Source organism: Stegodyphus dumicola, chromosome 12 (assembly GCF_044657685.1).
Source record: "Stegodyphus dumicola isolate Sdum_Otavi_A_Nest chromosome 12, ASM4465768v1".
Lineage (NCBI taxonomy): Eukaryota > Metazoa > Arthropoda > Arachnida > Araneae > Eresidae > Stegodyphus > Stegodyphus dumicola.
This window is the reverse complement of record NC_140779.1, coordinates 86,887,096-86,908,698: the sequence shown is the minus strand read 5'-3', so window position 1 is coordinate 86,908,698 and position 21,603 is coordinate 86,887,096. Positions and strand designations below refer to the sequence as shown.

At 29.9% G+C, this 21,603-nt stretch overlaps 1 protein-coding gene across 1 annotated transcript in view; it reads right to left on the bottom strand.

Moving 5' to 3' along the window:
- The window catches only part of LOC118203144 (voltage-dependent calcium channel type A subunit alpha-1-like), a 381,721-nt gene that overhangs the window by 96,154 nt on the left and 263,964 nt on the right, over positions 1-21,603 (bottom strand). The window contains exon 34 of the mRNA XM_035375404.2: positions 17,805-17,958. Coding sequence (XP_035231295.1) covers positions 17,805-17,958 — 154 coding nt within the window. The remainder of the gene's footprint in view (positions 1-17,804; positions 17,959-21,603) is intronic.

Here is a 21,603-nt window from a genome sequence, read left to right as displayed (position 1 = left end):
TGATCCAGTCTCGATGTTTCCAAGCCCACTGTAGGCATAGTTGATGACGACGTTCCGTCAACAGAGATAAACAAGTGGACCATCTGCTGCGCAGTCTCATATCCAACAGTGTCCGCTGAGCTGTATGTTCCGAAACACTTGTACTGTATTGGGCTATCAGCTGAGCCACTGTGATTTTTCTGTACCAAGCGAACAGTCCCCGACGTTCTTTTTCTTTGATGACGCGTGGACATCCAACACCGTGGTGTCTAGGGCTGGTTTCACCGCCATTTATCCACTTTGCTTAAATATTAACAACGGCAGATCGTGAACAAACTATAGTCGTGCAGTATCGCAGATATTCGTTCCGAGTCTTTGGGCCATTACATTCTGCCCTCTATCAAATTTGCTTAGATCAGCAACTTTCAAATCACTCGCAAAAGTAAGTGCAAGAATAATTCCTTGCAACTCGCCTTGGCATGGATGCCACAAGTTCTTGGTAGATGACTGGAGACAGGTTAATAGGAATTCATCTTTATGCTTCTCGGAGCACTCCAACACAATTCAAACCTTGTGACAGAGAGAGCGTTGTCCTCCTGGAAGATTCCACTTCCAATTGAGAAGACAGACACCATCTAATGGTGCAAATGATCCAGAATTAGGTTCAGACAGTCCTCAGCTTTCATGGTCTCCTCTACCACAACTAAGGGTCCCACAGCCGCCCATGAGAGGGTCCTCTAAAGCATAATACTGCCACCACAGCCTTTGTATGACCTGCTGTACAGGAGGAAGGGTCAGCAACTATTCGCCTGGAAGACGGCGTACCCTGACACGACCCCCAACTTGATGAATGAGAAATCGTGATTCATCCGACCAGGCGTCTCGATGTTCCTGGGTCCATCGTATGCGTAGTTGACAATGACGCTGGGTCAACAGAGGCACACGAGTGGGACGTCTGCTGTGCAATCCCATATCCAACAGTGTCCGCTGATTTGTGTATTCATAAATATTTGCACTTGGACATGCATTGTATTGGGCTGTCAACTGACTCCCGCTTTCAGCTGATTGACTGTCTGGCGCCGATTATTGCTGTACCAAGCCGGACAATCCCTACGTCCTTTTTCTTTGATGACGCGTGGACTTCCAATGTCGTGGTGTCTACGACTTGTTTCATCGTCATTTATTCACGTTGCTTAAAAACTAACAACGGCAGATCGTGAACAACTTACTAGTCGTGCGGTATCGGAGATACTCGCACCGAGTCTTCGGGTCATTACATTCTGCCCTCTATCAAATTTTCTTAGATCACCTTTCCCATCACTCGCAAAAGCGTAAGAATAATTCCTTACCTTCTCCAGCAGCAGTTAAAAAGTAAGAGTCATCGGAGCAGGTAGGTCTGAAGGAGAGGTTGAAACAAAGGCTAATAGAGCCATATGGTCTTTTCTTACATTCATACAGCTCTAACAACATGAATTCATACTAGAAACGACGATGTTTATGAATCCTCTTGCAGCTGGCTTACTCCCGTAGCAATGCCGTTTTTTGATCTTTGTGGGTTCTGGAGGAGTAAGGCGAGTTGCAATTGCTTTCCTAATAGCGTCCCAGATATGTTCAATAGCAGTGGTCTCAAACTGAAATTGCATACGGGCTAAATGCACGTTATGAAAACAACTGATGGGACAGAATTTTTTTTAAGCGAAATGAAAGTTTTTCATCAACGAAATAAAAAATAACCTAACTTTATTTTAAATTTCGCCTTCTAAATATTTAACAAAAATTCCATACACAGCAACAATAATAATAATACAAAGGAAAAAAATAAAATTAATGTTTATTTTCAATCTGAAATCTTAAGTCTAGCATTTACAAGACACTTTTGTTGGTAACATTCTGCAATTCAAGCATATTAACTAAATATTAATATTTGAGACATATTTATTTCAAATATGTATAATATGTTTAATTAATCGTTAAATAACTAACTTTAATTAAAACTATAAACAAACAAACTATGAAAACATTCTAAGAGAGAAAGAGAATTTTCAGAGAAGTCTTTCTAAGTAAGGCAAAACTTAAGTATAAATAATGACAATTTTATCTCTTTCTCTTATTTATTAGACTTTTAATAAAATGTTTTATTTCTTATTACAGTTAGACACTTGACGGCTTTTCAGTTTTAATGATGTTTGTAGCCTTGAAGAAAAATTAGTTGAAATTATTTTTAACATGGATTGCAAATGCTCACCAGTCAATCAGGTTTCTGTCTTAATTTTAAGCTGTGAGAAAAAGCTGGTCAGATATAAATGTTTTGCAGAAAAAGGTAATTAGTTAGTGCAAGAATTCGTAAATGAGAGTAGCATGAAAATGACAGTTCTGCGACTGGTGGGTCAGGGGGCGTGGTCAATGACATCACAGAGGGCGGGGCCAAAGGCAACGTCATCACACTAGGAGGCGTGGTCACGAGTGGAGTTGAGTTGTTGGTAGACTGCTGGTTGAGTTGTAGACCTCCTGCTTTTCATTTAAAGTTAGTTTTTTTAAATTGGCAACGGGAAATATTTTCTGCATCTTAATTTTGATGAAATGGCGATGCTGCCCTCTATTAATGAAAAAGTGAATGATATGTTTTAGAAATATATTTTTACGTCTGGTGTTAAAATTATTCAATGCGCGACTCTGAAAACAATGTAAAAGAAACAAATATAAAAAAAGACTTTCCTTTAATGAAACTACAAGATAATTTTTTTTTATTACTCAATTTTATTCTGATGCTTTTATCCTTTCTAGTTTTAAATGAAACTTTAACTTATTTTTTAGGTTTTCTGTTCATAATAACATATTCATTTACTGTCATATTTTTTTTTAATACTTAACGTTTCTAATTTGTAATATTTTATTTAATTTCCACATACTATTTTTTTTCATACCTTTCATAAATTTCAGCATACCCTGATTTTTAACTTATATGTTATATTTCACAAACGTTCCCGCACATGCTGTTTATTTGTTACACTACTTAATTTTAGATGCAATTTCACACTTTTTTTAACGTTATAATGTTCAATATTTTCTGAATTTTAACTTCATTTACTTTTTTTAAACCATTCTAATATTCTATACACACTTTAAATTAGTGGTTTGAAATTCTATTTAAAAAGAAACGTTTATTTTTCGTGATCTTAGTTCTTTTACTAAATTTTCTACAGAATATCTAATTTCTTTCACATGTTCACCAATATCTTCCTTACATTACCGAATAATTTTTTTTTTTTTTTTTTTTTTTTTTTTTTTTTTAAACTTAAGTCTATAACTTTTAATTGCTTTTCTTACGTTCATGATTTCCCTTCTGTGTTTATATTTCTTAATTATAGTTTAACTTATTTATTATAATGTTTTTATTTCCGTCTCATCACTCGTAATTCCAAAATTTTATCCCTTTTTATCCATTTTAACGATATGGATTGTTTTCATTTACTCCATATTCAAATATTTCCTTACAATTTTTATAATACTTGTTTTATTCCTCGATCATAATGGATCATCTACAGGTTTTACTCAGAAATTTCCATTCACAACTTTACAGTTTAATACCATTTATATCTAAATGTATTTCTTTCTCATATAGTTTTATGGTCTTCAAAGTTTCTAACATCATGTTTAGTTTTAAATCCCGATTACCTTTAAGTGTGTTGATAATTTTCATTTCTAATTTTACAACCACGTTCAGTGTTTCATCCACACATACCAAAATATTTCTTACATTTTCTGATATTTAGTCTATGTCATATTTCAGTACTTCAAATGAATTTACACTGCTCACACTATTATTTTTTCATGTTTTAGAGACACTAACTATACTAATTTTACTATTTTTCCTGCACTAATTGCATCTGTGTCAGCACTCATGATAAACTAGCAATTGTTTTGCATCACATGCATAAAGAAATTCTTAAAAACAACTTTTTCAATATCGTACTCAAATTACTGTTTTCCAGATACGAATTACCAGTATTCTTTGGTTTTACTCTGTTACATCTTTTTAAATTTTAACATCTTACTCTTAATTCTAACATACATCTTTTAAACAGTTTTTTCTTTTAATGATAGCCTTACTTTATTTGTTCAAATTAATTCTTTCATTCACCTTCTTTACTACCTTTCAGTACCTTCATAATTCTCTATGCAAACACAATGTCTTTCACTGACATTCTGTTTAATAATACCACAAGTTTCCTTAATTGACAAAAAGCGAATTATTTCTCATTTCAAAATAGAACTACTATATTTTTGCACAAACATTACCTTTATCCATTCAAGCCACCCCTTAACCTGTAACTGACGTAGCGATAGGAAAGGAGATTCTTATCATATGCTCTTTCGACATTTGAGGTTTCTAGAACTTCTTTGACAAGTATATCAATACCATCAGAAAATATACTTAACACTTTTACCCAGTTTAAAGGCAACATACTGTTATAAGAATGGTTTTAGTTAAATTTATAACACAAATAAACGCATTTTGTGCTAAATAGGCATAAACATTTAGATTCAGAATATTTCTTTTTAATCCGATGTAAGACTTGAATTTCATTCATGATACGGATTGTCTCTTGATTTTCTTTTTGTTTACCTTACACTAATAGAAAATTTTTATTTTACAAGTTCAGCTTTTAATGAAATAGAAATAAAAACTACGATACACCTGCTGTTTTTAAGAAAAGGAACTTTGATATATTTCTAGAAATGTAAATGCTTTTAGAGTTTTCTTTCAATAACGTTGACTTTCATTACTTTACTAACTTCAATAATTCTCTTATTAGCTAATATGAATGAAAGAAGATTGTCAAAAATGTGACACAGTATAATTCTTACGAACATATGTACCTTTACCAGCATACAGATATTACCGATTGAAATGAAGAAAGATACAGATAGTTTACTCCAATCTACATTAAATTAAAAAAAAAATATATATTTAAACTTTCATACATTCCAAAGAATAAACGAAAACTCAATAAATATTGTCATGTTTGTATATATGAGATAAAAGTTTTATGAATGGTATCTAAAGTAATGCTTAGAACTTCATAAAAGCGAACATTCACTATGTTAATACACATATCATCAGTTATTTACATTAATCAATGTAATATTAATCATTACATGTACTATATGCATATATATTTAAAGTTTAATTGTCTTACAATTGAATAATTAACTATTGAGAGAAAGAGGTTCATATCTTACACTATTTAATTCACATGGAACAAATTTTTCCATCAACCACATTGAACCAAGTTTATTAAATTCGCCAAAGCTCTTTTATTTCTGCATTTTCACACTCACGACACATTTTAAATGTAACTATTGATTACCATTTCAAACACCGATATCATAACTCAGTGTAAAACTACATCATAACTCATTTTTTCCCTACTAACTACAATTTTATATATTCAAGAAGTACATCTAAGACATGATCATTTTCTATGTTCTAGCAAATCGATTCAATTGCGAACATACTATTAAGACTTGCGATTTTAGAAGACTTGCATGTATTAACGATGTCAACGTTTCTTCGTTTTTGTAAGATTCGTATCAAACCATGTCGCATTCGAATGTGGTGTAAGAGATCACTTTTTCTTTTAAACACTTGTAAACAATGGATGCAATTTATAAGAAGAGAAGTATCATGCTGTTTCAAAACATCATCATCAGCATATTTCTGTTTCTTTTGACACCAGCAAAATTAAAAAAAAAAAAAAAAAAAGGTTCGTGTGATTTTCTTCAAATTCAGTTTTACTTGAAAAAAATGTCCGAACATTCAATACGATGTAAAGATTCATATTGTTTTAAATTCTTATGCTCACTAAATATTTTTTATCACGATTTACTCTTAAAAGTAACTTTATAAGTTTTCATATCCTTTTTACATGAAAAGAACTTGTGATTATTCACTACAAAATTCTAAGACGAGAAGCTTCGCGACTTTTCAAACTACAAATTTAAATTTCTTAGGACATACACTACATCTGATGTTTCTTTCATTAGATTTCAAATATCTCTTCAGATTACTCGTATTCAAGAAACCTTACGAATATATCACATAAGTTCAGCGAATAATCGCTTCATAAACTCTTAAATTTTCAACACGAGTGAATCACTTGAAGCATATACTGCACTGTAAACATACGATACTTAAAAAAATTGTTATAAAAAATAAAAATACATTCATTTCACCAAGAATCTTTTCTATTTAAATACATTTATTAATTTCCAAAGAACAAGTTTCTGTATTATACATAAAATATACTTAGAATTTTCTTTCATTAGTTAATATCAAATTAACAACAATATCCATTTACTGATATTTGATATACATGTTTGCTTTAAAATTAAAACTAAAATTTCAATATATTTCTATTAAAAAAAAACATAATGAAAAAAAAAATACTCATAACATCAACCAAAGACAGAAATTTAAATAGAATAGCTGTACTTATATTAGTGCATTTTTATAATCTTCATAACATTTCGATTCAAAAAACCTATTACAAAATAAATGAAACATTTTTTTCTGCCTTAAAGAATCTCTTATATTTTTAAAATTAATACATAAAAATATATCTTCACCAATATATTTAATTCTGTCCTCAACACTTATTATAATGCAGTCATGTCTTGTTTGTGAAGGATGATTTACAATGCAACCTTCGCATTTATATAGCTTTTTTATCACTGAATTTAATTCAGTTTTGATAGAGTTTATGAGTTCTTTAAAAAGTTCATCATCATCACTTACCATATCCGAACAATTGTTTTTACATTTGATTTGCAACGGTAAAATAATTTCAAAAATACTTTTATATAAAGTATTAGATACATCAGGAATAATTTCTTTCAATTTTTTTTAAAATATCACAGTTTACTTTTAGGTATGTAGGTTTTAGTTTAAAAGAATTTTCATCTTGTTTAAAAACTTGTTGAAAAATACACTCACCTTCTTTGTTGAAAACTACCAACTCATTATTGCAAATGATGCTGGCACTCATATAGACAAGATTAAATTCATATATTTTTGAGGAAAATTCTTGCCATGTTGCAGGAGTTATAACAACACCGCGTGTAGTAGGGTATAATATTTTATTTTGTTCCACACATTCACGTAGATGAATGTTCATTCTGTTTTCAAACTGATTTATGGACACAAAATATCCCCAACCAAGAGTCCACTGTGCAATCAACTTCGAACTTTCTTTTTTCTGTTCTCGATTATTCGGCATGAAGATATTTTCAGGAACAGACTTCATATAGTGGGCAAACCAGTCATCCTCTGGAAATTCATCCTCATTATCTTCCAAGCGTCGTTTTTTAATTTTCGAAATTTTTATGTTTCGGAATGTGATACTAATTCTAGGATCTTTAACGTCAGGTTGAGAGGGTATTCCGTGCATCCAAAATTGATTCGTTGGGTGTCTCATTACAAGGAGAGTTCCATGAGTTAAGTCCACGCTTCGAGATGTGAAATTTCACCTGGTAAATACCATTTGACGTTTTGCACCTAAACTGATGATAGGTATATCACTTTCAGGTTCGAGACAAGTTTCATTGTCTTTATGCGTTGAAATTTTCGCCACTCCGTCAGGATAATAGTTCAATAAAGCAAAATTATATTTTTTTCCAGTTATCGTTTCAACATAATCTTTTACATTTAGAAGACTTTGAGTCCATGGTTCTGCACAAATGCTCGTTCCAGAGAATTCGTAACTAAGTCCTTCATCACCAAAACCGAGTACTTTTCTTCGTGGAACATACTGAGTCCCATTAATTTCAAAACTAATATTTTTAAAATCATAATTTGATAGTTCATCTAGCAAAATATCAGCTTCATTTCGTGAATAAAATTCTTCGTATAATTCCACATTTAACTCTGTATCACATATATTCCTCATATTCGCTTTTGAATCTAACGACAATTCTGAATGATATAGAAATACGTAGCATTCTTAAATAGCAAAAATTATCTAAAACATACATTAACGAAATGATTTCATCAACACTTATCGTAATACATTCTTGTCATGTCTTGTTTGTGAAGCCAGTCTTTCCGGCGTCATATGTGTAAAAATAATCATGATAGGATAGTGGGAAAGAGTTATAGTGTCCTAATGTTGTTATTCTGAACCTCGATATTACATATATGCATAAGGAGAATCTTAAAAGCATCATCCACTTAACATGATAGAGTAATGGAAAATTTCTAAAACTCTGATAATCATACGCAAAAGAATGTATTATCTTAAGGTTGTTGTTGCTATTCCAAGTTTGACAATACATACAGAAGTGAAGGAAGACCCTTGATGAGTGCTGCACGTTATCATGATAACGTGAAGTCTACAGCGCTTATCGCAAGTCTTAATAGTATGTTCGCAATTGAATCGATTTGCTAGAACATAGAAAATGATCATGTCTTAGATGTACTTCTTGAATATATAAAATTGTAGTTAGTAGGGAAAAAATGAGTTATGATGTAGTTTTACACTGAGTTATGATATCGGTGTTTGAAATGGTAATCAATAGTTACATTTAAAATGTGTCGTGAGTGTGAAAATGCAGAAATAAAAGAGCTTTGGCGAATTTAATAAACTTGGTTCAATGTGGTTGATGGAAAAATTTGTTCCATGTGAATTAAATAGTGTAAGATATGAACCTCTTTCTCTCAATAGTTAATTATTCAATTGTAAGACAATTAAACTTTAAATATATATGCATATAGTACATGTAATGATTAATATTACATTGATTAATGTAAATAACTGATGATATGTGTATTAACATAGTGAATGTTCGCTTTTATGAAGTTCTAAGCATTACTTTAGATACCATTCATAAAACTTTTATCTCATATATACAAACATGACAATATTTATTGAGTTTTCGTTTATTCTTTGGAATGTATGAAAGTTTAAATATATTTTTTTTTTAATTTAATGTAGATTGGAGTAAACTATCTGTATCTTTCTTCATTTCAATCGGTAATATCTGTATGCTGGTAAAGGTACATATGTTCATAAGAATTATACTGTGTCACATTTTTGACAATCTTCTTTCATTCATATTAGCTAATAAGAGAATTATTGAAGTTAGTAAAGTAATGAAAGTCAACGTTATTGAAAGAAAACTCTAAAAGCATTTACATTTCTAGAAATATATCAAAGTTCCTTTTCTTAAAAACAGCAGGTGTATCGTAGTTTTTATTTCTATTTCATTAAAAGCTGAACTTGTAAAATAAAAATTTTCTATTAGTGTAAGGTAAACAAAAAGAAAATCAAGAGACAATCCGTATCATGAATGAAATTCAAGTCTTACATCGGATTAAAAAGAAATATTCTGAATCTAAATGTTTATGCCTATTTAGCACAAAATGCGTTTATTTGTGTTATAAATTTAACTAAAACCATTCTTATAACAGTATGTTGCCTTTAAACTGGGTAAAAGTGTTAAGTATATTTTCTGATGGTATTGATATACTTGTCAAAGAAGTTCTAGAAACCTCAAATGTCGAAAGAGCATATGATAAGAATCTCCTTTCCTATCGCTACGTCAGTTACAGGTTAAGGGGTGGCTTGAATGGATAAAGGTAATGTTTGTGCAAAAATATAGTAGTTCTATTTTGAAATGAGAAATAATTCGCTTTTTGTCAATTAAGGAAACTTGTGGTATTATTAAACAGAATGTCAGTGAAAGACATTGTGTTTGCATAGAGAATTATGAAGGTACTGAAAGGTAGTAAAGAAGGTGAATGAAAGAATTAATTTGAACAAATAAAGTAAGGCTATCATTAAAAGAAAAAACTGTTTAAAAGATGTATGTTAGAATTAAGAGTAAGATGTTAAAATTTAAAAAGATGTAACAGAGTAAAACCAAAGAATACTGGTAATTCGTATCTGGAAAACAGTAATTTGAGTACGATATTGAAAAAGTTGTTTTTAAGAATTTCTTTATGCATGTGATGCAAAACAATTGCTAGTTTATCATGAGTGCTGACACAGATGCAATTAGTGCAGGAAAAATAGTAAAATTAGTATAGTTAGTGTCTCTAAAACATGAAAAAATAATAGTGTGAGCAGTGTAAATTCATTTGAAGTACTGAAATATGACATAAACTAAATATCAGAAAATGTAAGAAATATTTTGGTATGTGTGGATGAAACACTGAACGTGGTTGTAAAATTAGAAATGAAAATTATCAACACACTTAAAGGTAATCGGGATTTAAAACTAAACATGATGTTAGAAACTTTGAAGACCATAAAACTATATGAGAAAGAAATACATTTAGATATAAATGGTATTAAACTGTAAAGTTGTGAATGGAAATTTCTGAGTAAAACCTGTAGATGATCCATTATGATCGAGGAATAAAACAAGTATTATAAAAATTGTAAGGAAATATTTGAATATGGAGTAAATGAAAACAATCCATATCGTTAAAATGGATAAAAAGGGATAAAATTTTGGAATTACGAGTGATGAGACGGAAATAAAAACATTATAATAAATAAGTTAAACTATAATTAAGAAATATAAACACAGAAGGGAAATCATGAACGTAAGAAAAGCAATTAAAAGTTATAGACTTAAGTTTAAAAAAAAAAAAAAAAAAAAAAAAAATTATTCGGTAATGTAAGGAAGATATTGGTGAACATGTGAAAGAAATTAGATATTCTGCAGAAAATTTAGTAAAAGAACTAAGATCACGAAAAATAAACGTTTCTTTTTAAATAGAATTTCAAACCACTAATTTAAAGTGTGTATAGAATATTAGAATGGTTTAAAAAAAGTAAATGAAGTTAAAATTCAGAAAATATTGAACATTATAACGTTAAAAAAAGTGTGAAATTGCATCTAAAATTAAGTAGTGTAACAAATAAACAGCATGTGCGGGAACGTTTGTGAAATATAACATATAAGTTAAAAATCAGGGTATGCTGAAATTTATGAAAGGTATGAAAAAAAATAGTATGTGGAAATTAAATAAAATATTACAAATTAGAAACGTTAAGTATTAAAAAAAAATATGACAGTAAATGAATATGTTATTATGAACAGAAAACCTAAAAAATAAGTTAAAGTTTCATTTAAAACTAGAAAGGATAAAAGCATCAGAATAAAATTGAGTAATAAAAAAAAATTATCTTGTAGTTTCATTAAAGGAAAGTCTTTTTTTATATTTGTTTCTTTTACATTGTTTTCAGAGTCGCGCATTGAATAATTTTAACACCAGACGTAAAAATATATTTCTAAAACATATCATTCACTTTTTCATTAATAGAGGGCAGCATCGCCATTTCATCAAAATTAAGATGCAGAAAATATTTCCCGTTGCCAATTTAAAAAAACTAACTTTAAATGAAAAGCAGGAGGTCTACAACTCAACCAGCAGTCTACCAACAACTCAACCCCACTCGTGACCACGCCTCCTAGTGTGATGACGTTGCCTTTGGCCCCGCCCTCTGTGATGTCATTGACCACGCCCCCTGACCCACTGACCCACCTGTCGCAGAACTGTCATTTTCATGCTACTAATGAGTGTATTAACTTTTCGAAAAGTGTTAATAAAAGTTAATCGTATCAGTATCTTCAAATCTATGAATAAGATTTATATCATGTAATAGATTAAATAGCTCAGTTTACAGACTTTTTTTTTGTGAATTATTGACGTTCGTTTTTAATGGTATTGAAAATAATGCTAGCTTGAATTTCAAATAATTCTTGGAAACTTTTCAACACCGTATTTGCAACGAGTACATAATTGAAATGCATTCGCTGGCTATATAAAATTGCTTGAAGGGTCGCATGGGTCCAGTGGGCCACCTGTTTGAGAACACTGTTCTGTAGTGGATGGTCAAACCACCCGGTTAATATCCTCATTAATATCCTTCTTTCTAGGAAATTATCTGTTAGATTAGCCCTGCGTAGACAACATTTTTCTTCCTTAAAAATGAACTTAGGACCAACTGCATCCCCGTAAAGACCAATACAAGGCTCTAACATGCTGTCTGTTTGCATCTCACACACTTTTGCGCACAAGACAGCCCGTTTATCATGGCACAGAGAGCATCGATTTTAGATCAAACATAGTGGAAGGGGCAGCTCTTTTCGCAAATAGGCCTGATTGAACTTATCTGTGAAGTTATTCGCTTATTTTCGATGTATGTGTATCCGCAGAGAACAAGGAATCTGCTTCCCATGCTCCAACATTTGAGAAAGGAGTCAATATATCAGTGAAGGTTTGATAGTCTAGACAGGCATCACGTTGGACAGGGCGACAAAAATATAGAAAATACGATGGCTTTGCTCTACGCGAACAGGCGACCTCTAATTAACTTTCCACAATTTCAGGATCTTCTCCATAGACCAGTACTTTCGAGAACATTCTGGCATGTTATGTAATCGCTACTACAAATGAAGAGTTTGCGCTTCCATCAGATTGCTTTTCTCCTCCTGCCGCTTAAGACCTTTTTGCTGTTGCTCTGTCCCTTTGTTAGAATAATTATGACGTCGAAAACTTAACATTAACCTTTTTAATTTAAATAGTTATTGGATATGTAGTTTTGGAGAATCTAAAAGAATAATGATCTGCTGTTTTAAGTGAATAAAGATATGGAGTTTGAAAAAATGAAATCTTTCGGTGTCATCATTTCTGCTGTAAGCCACTCAGCCATGTCCGTATTTTGATGCGAAGCGTCATTGATGTGCCCGACTGCCACAATATTACATATATATATATATATATGTGTGTGTGTATAAAAACATGGGAAATAATAGATAAACCTTTTGATAAAAACATCGCAGATAGTAAATGGTTTTTAAAATTAAATGTAATTTTGAAGAGCTATTCTAAATTTGAGAGAATAGAATATAATGAAACATTTGCACCAATTGCCCGTTATGAAACGCTAAGAGTTTGATTAGCTTATGCAGCTATATATGATAGTAAAATTAATCAGATGGATGTTGTAATGGCTTTTGTAGAGGGAACTGTAGATGAATACATTTATATGAAAACATCAGGTGGTTTTAGTGAATTTTATAAGCAAAACTTAGAAGGAAAGGTCATAAAATTAAATAAAACATCATATAGTTTAAAGCAGGGTGACAGACCATGGTACCAACTGCTAGAAAAAAGCTTGGCAGAATTGGGACTGAGGCAAAGTTCTTTTAATAATTGTGTCTATATTAAAATAATGAAAATAACAAACTAGTTATTTTCACTGTTTATATTCATGACTTACTTATTTTTAGCAGTAACACAGAACTTAAAAATTGGGTAAAACAGCAACTTAAAAATGTGATATATATGATTTGGGACCAGAAAATTATCGCATAGGAATTAAAATTGAGTAAGATAAGACTATGTCAGACTCAGTAAATAGATAGTATGCTTAACAAATATTATATGTATGAGTCTCATGGTGTAAAAACGTCACTAGACTGAAATCAAGTGTTATCTAAACTTCAGTTACCAATTAGTAAGGAACAAAAACTACTGGTTCCTTATCAGGCTGCCAATGGAAGTCTTCTTTACGAAGCTCAAGCAATACGGCCAGATATAACTTTTTTGTATTTGATTTTTTTTTTCAATTTTTTTTAATTTGATTAATTAGCTGTCTAATAATCCTGCAAAGATTCACTGGAATGCTGTCAAACGCATCATGCAATACCTTTGAGCTTCTACAGATGCTACATTGTGCTTTTCAAAGGACTATAATGTCAATGTCCTTGGTTATAACAACTCAAACTATGGAGGTGATGTTGGGGATTAGAAATTAACCACTGGTTATGCTTCCCTCATCAGAGGTGGTGCAATATAATGGTGTAGTAAGAGACAACCAACTATTTCAGCTAGTAAACAGAAGCTGAATATATGGCTCTTTCTGCAGCTACTAAAGAAACCACATGGCTCAATAAAATTGTTGCATAACTTGGACTTATAGCGCGTATCATAGTAGGTCGAAACACATCAATATACAACCATTTTGTGCGAAAAGCTGTGAAACTTGAAGTTCTGACATATAAAATACGACAACTAATGACATGATATCAGATTTTTTTGGCAAAAATTGTGAATAGTGCAAAAAAGGAAATGTGTGCAAGGATGATGGATTTAATATTAAAACTAATGTGATTTAATTTTTTTATGTGTGTGTATTAATTTAACTTTTATTATATTTAATCAGGATTATACTTGATAGTTAAGCCTGAAATGGGAGTAAAAATGGTGAATGTTAGCTTTAAATACGTTTTTAGCCCATAAATGGCATAACTGATATATACTTTTGTAACTATTTGTACATTTGAACATATCTAATAAAACTTCACTTCTGCGCCAAATTTCCATCAGGTATGTTATGTCTAGATTTATTCTTATGCATGCTGAAGTAATTTATCTCTGCTATAGCGAGTTTGCTTATAAAAATTCATCAGTGATTAGATAAGAAAAACATTAAAATTTCCAAAAACAGTTGTGAAACTTGTACATTAGGAAAAATGAAAAGCAATTCAAACAATCTGAAGATATTTCAACGACATACAGATTTACTTGGACCGGTTGAAAAGGCAATAGATGGAGGTTATTTTTCGAACAGTGGCAGATGATTACAATAACTTCATGTTTGTCACTACAATTGAAAACAGGAGTAAAACTGCAAAGAATCATTAATAAAGTTTTTCATTCAAGAAGGAAAGAGGGAAAAAAACTAAATTGGTAACTTGCATTGATAATATCAGTACGGAGGAAGCTAGATAAAAGGATTTTTTTGAAAAACTGGGAATCAAAAGTAAATTTACACTGCAGAAAGCAATATAAAAGATGAGTGCTTTAATAGCACTATCACTGAGACTGCTAGAACTGTGCTCATTGATGAAAAATTAATAATAACATTTTGGAGCAAAAGCGTTAAACTAGCTGTTTATGTGAATAACAGAAGTCATATAAAGGATAAAAAATGAACACTTTATGAAATATACAGAGGACATAAACCAAAAATTACTTTATTTGAAAATTTTGGATATCAAGCAAATGTTCACATAAGATGAGAAAAATGTGGAAAGATGGATCTAAAAGCACAAAACTAAATCAAGGTGGGATAAAGCATGAAAAGAAAAGCATACGAAATTTACATTGCTGAACTAAATAAAATTTAGGAAGTAAAAGCTGTAAAATTTAAAAGGCAGAAACTCAGATCAGCTTTACTGAAGAGAAATAAAATGAAGGTCAATAAAAATCAAACATTAGAAGAATTATTATTTTCTACAAGGAATAAACTAATGTGAGATTGAAGAAAAACCAGGAATAATGATCAGATATAAAAAATATAACTTTTTAAATATAATGTTGTAAGAGATAAGAAATCTGAGAAAATTTGACCAACAAAGCCAGATATTAAAACTGACAAAAACAGTTTGTTGTTAAGTACTTGAAGAACTAGGAAAAATATTCATAAAAAATCTGCAAAGAAAATACAGTGAGAGCCAAAATCCTATGATGAATAACCTATGATCAAAGCATTACCTATGATGAAAATGATAGGTATACGATTAATATGATGAAAATGTTAAATCTGCTGAAACGTAGTTTAGCTGCATACAGTGATAGATTAATTTAGTGGCGGCTAATGGAATTTGGGATTTGGTTAAATGGCCCATGAATAAAAAGATTATTAAAAGCCACTAAATATTCACTATAAGAGGGAAAAAATAATTTAGAAACATTTTGCAAAGCAAGATTAGCAACAGTATTTAACCAAAGAATGAATAAATTATGAGATTGGATTTAGTTCAGTAATGAGTCTTGGAACCTTTAGAACACTATTATCAATCACAGTTTACAAAAACTACAAAATAAGACTATTTGATGTGAAACTGAATGTTTCAATGATTATTAGGTAAACCAAATTATATAGAACAACAACTTGATTTTTATTTCAGATCCTAACAAATTATATCTTATTATTAGAAATATATATTGTCACCACAATCAGAAAAAATTCGTATAAAGACTTTTAAAAAAAATTAAATAACAAAAGTCAATATATTTATATATACAAAAAAAGTCCACATAACTTATTATAGCAGTGTATGTAGATATGAACTTAATGATTACTGGAAGTCCAAATTCTGAAACAGATGATTTCATCAGTCAACTTTCTAAACGATTTCACTAAAACACATAATTTTGGGGAACCGACATCAGACAAGAATCTGGAAAACTTAATCAAATTCAAGAATGCTATATAGAAAAAAAATTGTAAATTTTTTAAATGAATGAATGTAAACTTGTTAAGACTCCAAGAATATTCGATGAAAATCTTGATGACATAGCATCTTCTTCACCACCATCAAAAACAAAATGTCAAGAAGTACTGAGTGTGCTAATGCACTTAGCAATAGGTGCAAAGCTTAACTTTCTCTGTTTGTAATTTGATACAGTGTTAAAAAATGTCATAAAAGTACACTGGAAAGCAGTGAAGAAGCTATAAAATTTAGATAATGAAAAATTAAATGCTATTTTAGATGCAAGCTGGTGTACCACTGAAGATTCAAAACCATTTGGAGGTTATCTTATTTAATTAGGTAAAAATTTCATAAATTGGAAATGCAATAAACAAAGAATAGTTGCTTTGTCTGTAATGGAAGCTGAACTTCTAGCATTCTGCGAATGTACATGTGAAAATGGTGCCTCAGTTTACTTGATGAATTAAGACAATATAATCTAATTGATAAGCCAACAGAAATTAAAACTGACCATCAAGCATTAATAGACTGGAATAAGAAAAACCAAAACAAAGTAGCAACTCCAGGTATTTTACTGAAAATTCTTTTCTTTTTTATGATGACTATTAATTGTAGTTGATTACCCACAGTATATTCTCAAAATTAAGAAGCAGATATTTTAATTAAGTATCTACCTGATGTAAAAACTGAAAGGTGATTTTTTAAAATAGACATAACTGACAGATTAAAATAAAGTTTTTTAACACAAATAAGGAGGGACTGGTGGTATTTGTTTTCATAAGGCTAATTTGATTTTCAGCATTTTGCAACACTGATCCTATTTACTTATGAAAGTTTAATTCTGTTCTGATTTAAGAGGCTCTGGTTGCTGTGAATGTTCTTTAATATAAAGATTCTTTACAAATTTCTTTTAAGTGTTTACTTTAGAAATATAAACCTTTAGAAAACATCTAAGTTTGAAAAGTTTTTAAGTAATCATATTTAATAACTGATTCTGTCAATGAGTTTACAAGTAAATTTATTGAAATGTAAAGAAACCAGTTAGCTCTCATTGAAATGACCTAAAAATAATTTTAATGCATTTTTACACTACCACTTTAACTATTTGAATAATGAGAATTCTTTGAAAGTAAACATTTAAACATGATGATAAACTTGCTATGATTTAAACTTTCATTGCTAAATAATTTCAAAATTTTACTGTAGGAAAAAAAATGAAAACAAATTCTCCACAAAACAAAATAAGGTAAATGATTCGTATTTATTTAAATGAAGAGATCAATATTACTCTTATTTCATACATTATGACATGATATATGCAAGGGCTTTTCTCCTAACTACAGATATAAAATACTATTTTATATTTTAAATTATAAAGGTAAATCTGTAAATGTACTTTATCTCCCTGCATATGCATGCCTTAAAAAAAAAAAAAAAAAAAAAAAAGACATGCTTATAATACAGAGTGCTTCTTTGAAAACACCTTAAGATACATAGCTGTGTATAATAATTAACTTTCCTATACTCACCAAAAATGAACAGAAAAATATGAAGCTCACAAAGTATGCATATGCTAAATTGCTTCCACACTCACATTGAGTATTTTTCCTTGCACGTTCATCACAAGCTACTCCTTTAATACAAGAAAGCATAATCGCCTGCCATGCTTCACCAGTAGCACACCTAATGATGATAATGTTTTTATTAAATATGCATAAAACACAACATGAAGGAAACTGAGGGCAGACATGGTTTTTCAAATGCAAAGAAATTTATGTAGATTGTCTGAAACATACACTAATTTATCTCAATATTCTCTGGTTTTTAAATAGACAGTAAATACAAAGCATGCAGATTTTGCCACCTTTACTGTAAATAAATATTAAGTATATCATGATGATCTTTAAAATTTAAAAAGTAATAATTGTTACAAGGAGAAAAAACACAAATTAAGCATCCAAGTTAAATATAATACCATATCTGCACTCAGTTAAAGGTATATTACATGCTGTACAATGATTGCATGCATCTTGCTAAATATCACATGCTCACATGCACTATCAAAAAAGAAATGTCTATGCAACATGCTTCTTATTATGCATGTAAAACAAATGGGTCAGCGCTTGCCGTTATAAGAGGAAAAAGGGCCTTTTTAAAGTTTTCCCCTGATTTTGATCACTTAGTTACATAGTAATAGCTTCAACAGAATTAAATAAGAATTCAAAAGGCTTACCAATAACCAACACAATGTTATAAAACAGCCTTAAAGTTTATATTTTTAGTTTAAAAAATAAACGAAATAGAAAGACCATATGAATGTTATACATAAATGACATAAATAATAATGATTTTACATAAATGATAAAGAGAATCATATAAGAAATTAAGAGGCTCACGTAATCAATTCACTAAACCATAATGAAAGCACGAATTATGACATGATATTAACAGTTTATTATAAATTATGCATATAAAAGATATATTGGCAATGAAGTTTAATTTTTTCATAAAATATTTGAATGATTAACCACTAAATCTACAGTTCTAACGTACTGTTTCGATGCAATTGGTTACTTTCTTACTTTTCATGGTATTTAAATTTTAAAAGCAAGAATCTCCTTTGGGATACTTAAGAATACTATAATTTAAATTCCTGAAGAAATCTCTGTCTCATATCTTCAGAATAAGCATAGCAACTCTTTCAGTACTGCATAATTTGAATTTTTTTAAATTTTTTTTATTTATTTCACTTGAAAATTACTCAGCCTTACTTAGTTTCTATGAAATAATAATGAAATTTACGAAAAAGTAGTTCAACATAATAAATAATAATAACATTTAATGTAATTTACCTGTAGTACTAGAAAACAGCTCTAGATAATATAAATTAAATTTTTCTACCAACAAAGGCCCATTCACAGGAACAAAATTCCAATGCACTTAATGAAGGTACTTTTTAATTTTAAATACTTTCAAATTCACTACAAAAATTAAAAAGTACCGTATCTGCCGGCGTATAAGACGCATCCTCTTTTTTATACACATTTTTGAAGGGTAGATACGAAGTAATAAGAGATACAAAGTAATACTTTCTGCAAATACCCAATCTATCTCGGAAAGAACACCTTTTAATCTTTTTCGTCAAATCCAGACACTCATCTCCAGAGCTAAGTGAAATGTCACTTGAAACCTCTTCTAAATCAGCATCTGAGTCCTCAGACAACAAAGTGTCCTCTTTACCATCCAATGCAATACTAATGCCACACTCCTTAAAACATTTAACCACTGTCTCTGTTTTACAGCATCCCATGAAACTTTGACCCATTCACAAAATTGCGAAATGCTAACTCCGAATAAACTGAGCATCGGAATGTAAGACGCAACCCGTTTTTCAGACCTATTTTCAAAGAAAAAAAGTGCGTCTTATACGCCGACAAATACGGTATTTTATGTGAAACTAAAACATAATAAATTTGATTATGAAAGTCATAACCAAGAAGCATTTGGGGAAGGTTTTCAGATTACACTTTCAAAATGTTCTTCAAAACCTAAAAATATTCCATCGTTTTTGTTACAGAATTTTAATGATTACACATTTTTTAATTGCATGAAATACATAAATAGAAAAAAAATGAGGGTAATTCTACATTTTACTGCTCAGATATGTTGATAATTTAATTTGTAACACACTAAACGCATTATTTTGTTTTTTCAGTACAATAAATACAAAACATCTAGCTTGATAAAGTAATTTTTTCTTACACAATAATAAGTATATAGTCCTATTTCAAGAGTATATTAATGAAGTTCACTTAAATAAGAATATGTAGCAAAATAATATTGAAAACTGACTTCAGTAACTTTGTATGCTCCAGTTTTGAGAACAACCATACTGCTTAATAGCATTAAAAATATTTTAGTGGCAATACTAAAACAATACATTAACAAAATTGCATTTTCATTACATAAAATTAGAAAACACATATAAGTAAAACGACCAAAAATATGATAAATCAAATAAGCAACAAACACAAAAAATACCACAAACATACAAAATAGTTTTCAATTTTTTGAGAGTGCAATATACATGTGAAAGATTTAGCAGAATAACTGAATGCTTAATTTAGCATGATTAAATATAGCTCCTTCACATTCAATAAAGTTAAAGGTATATTACATGCTGTACCTTGAGGTGTATATTGTTTTTAAATAAGCTTAATTATTTTTCTATAAACTCAATATCATAATAAATTTTTTTCAAAGCTGTTTAGCTTAGAACTGTTTCTCTCATTAAACTGGAATCAGCATACAAAGATAATAATGCAGTTTTTTTTTTTTAATTTTATGATATTTGTATTTTTAAGTGTTTTACAACTTTTTTAAGCTTTCATGGTAAATATTTTGAAGTGTTAGACTCTAATCTGAAATTTCAGATGGCAGCATTTTTTTTAAATATAAAATCATTGAGAGATAGGATGCTTTAAAAAATTAAAATTTAATCAAATGCTATATTTTTAGAGGCTTTCAATTGTACACTTTTGCAAAAATAAGATAAAACTTATAAATATATATTGTGGTTTCACATTCAGATAACATATTTTTTAGATTCACCAAAAAAACTAAGCTACTTTTAAAATCAGTTTACATGCATTACAAAATAGGCATTAATAAAATTGTCTTCCTAAATAGCATTAAAGGGCAATTCAATATTCATTATTTCATTATAATAATAATAAAAAAATTCCCATTATTTTGGATGGAAACGTTGATACATAACTGTTAGCCAAAAAGTAAACTTCAGATTGAAAAAAAAGTTAATATTCATGCTTTTGAGAAAGACTGATTGCTAATGAGAATGATCAAAAATTGTTTTGGTAGAACATAAATTGCAACTAATAATGGTAGATTCCAGATAAAAGACACTAACCTTAGATTTAGAAAAACTGCGTGTACTGTTTAAAAAATGAAATCTGTATACCGAATTAGAATTTAATACAGTAGAGTCCTGCAAACTCGACATAATGTGGACTGAGAGACTGCAGAGTTTCCGAAAAGTCGAGTTTTACGGAATAAGGGGTGGGTTTTTCAGAACTTTTAATATTTAACTGTAAATTACTCTACACATTTGTAGCATAATATTGGACATCGAAAAGTACAGCATACAATTAAATTAACTCTGATTTTTTTTTATATCAAATTCTAGCATGACAGGAGTCATAAAAAGAACAAACACCTTAAGATAGTTGAGTTAAAAAACTTACATACAAAAATGAAGAAAATTATAATTAGCTCTTGGTAGAAAAATATCATGTGATGGCAGATTGTCTT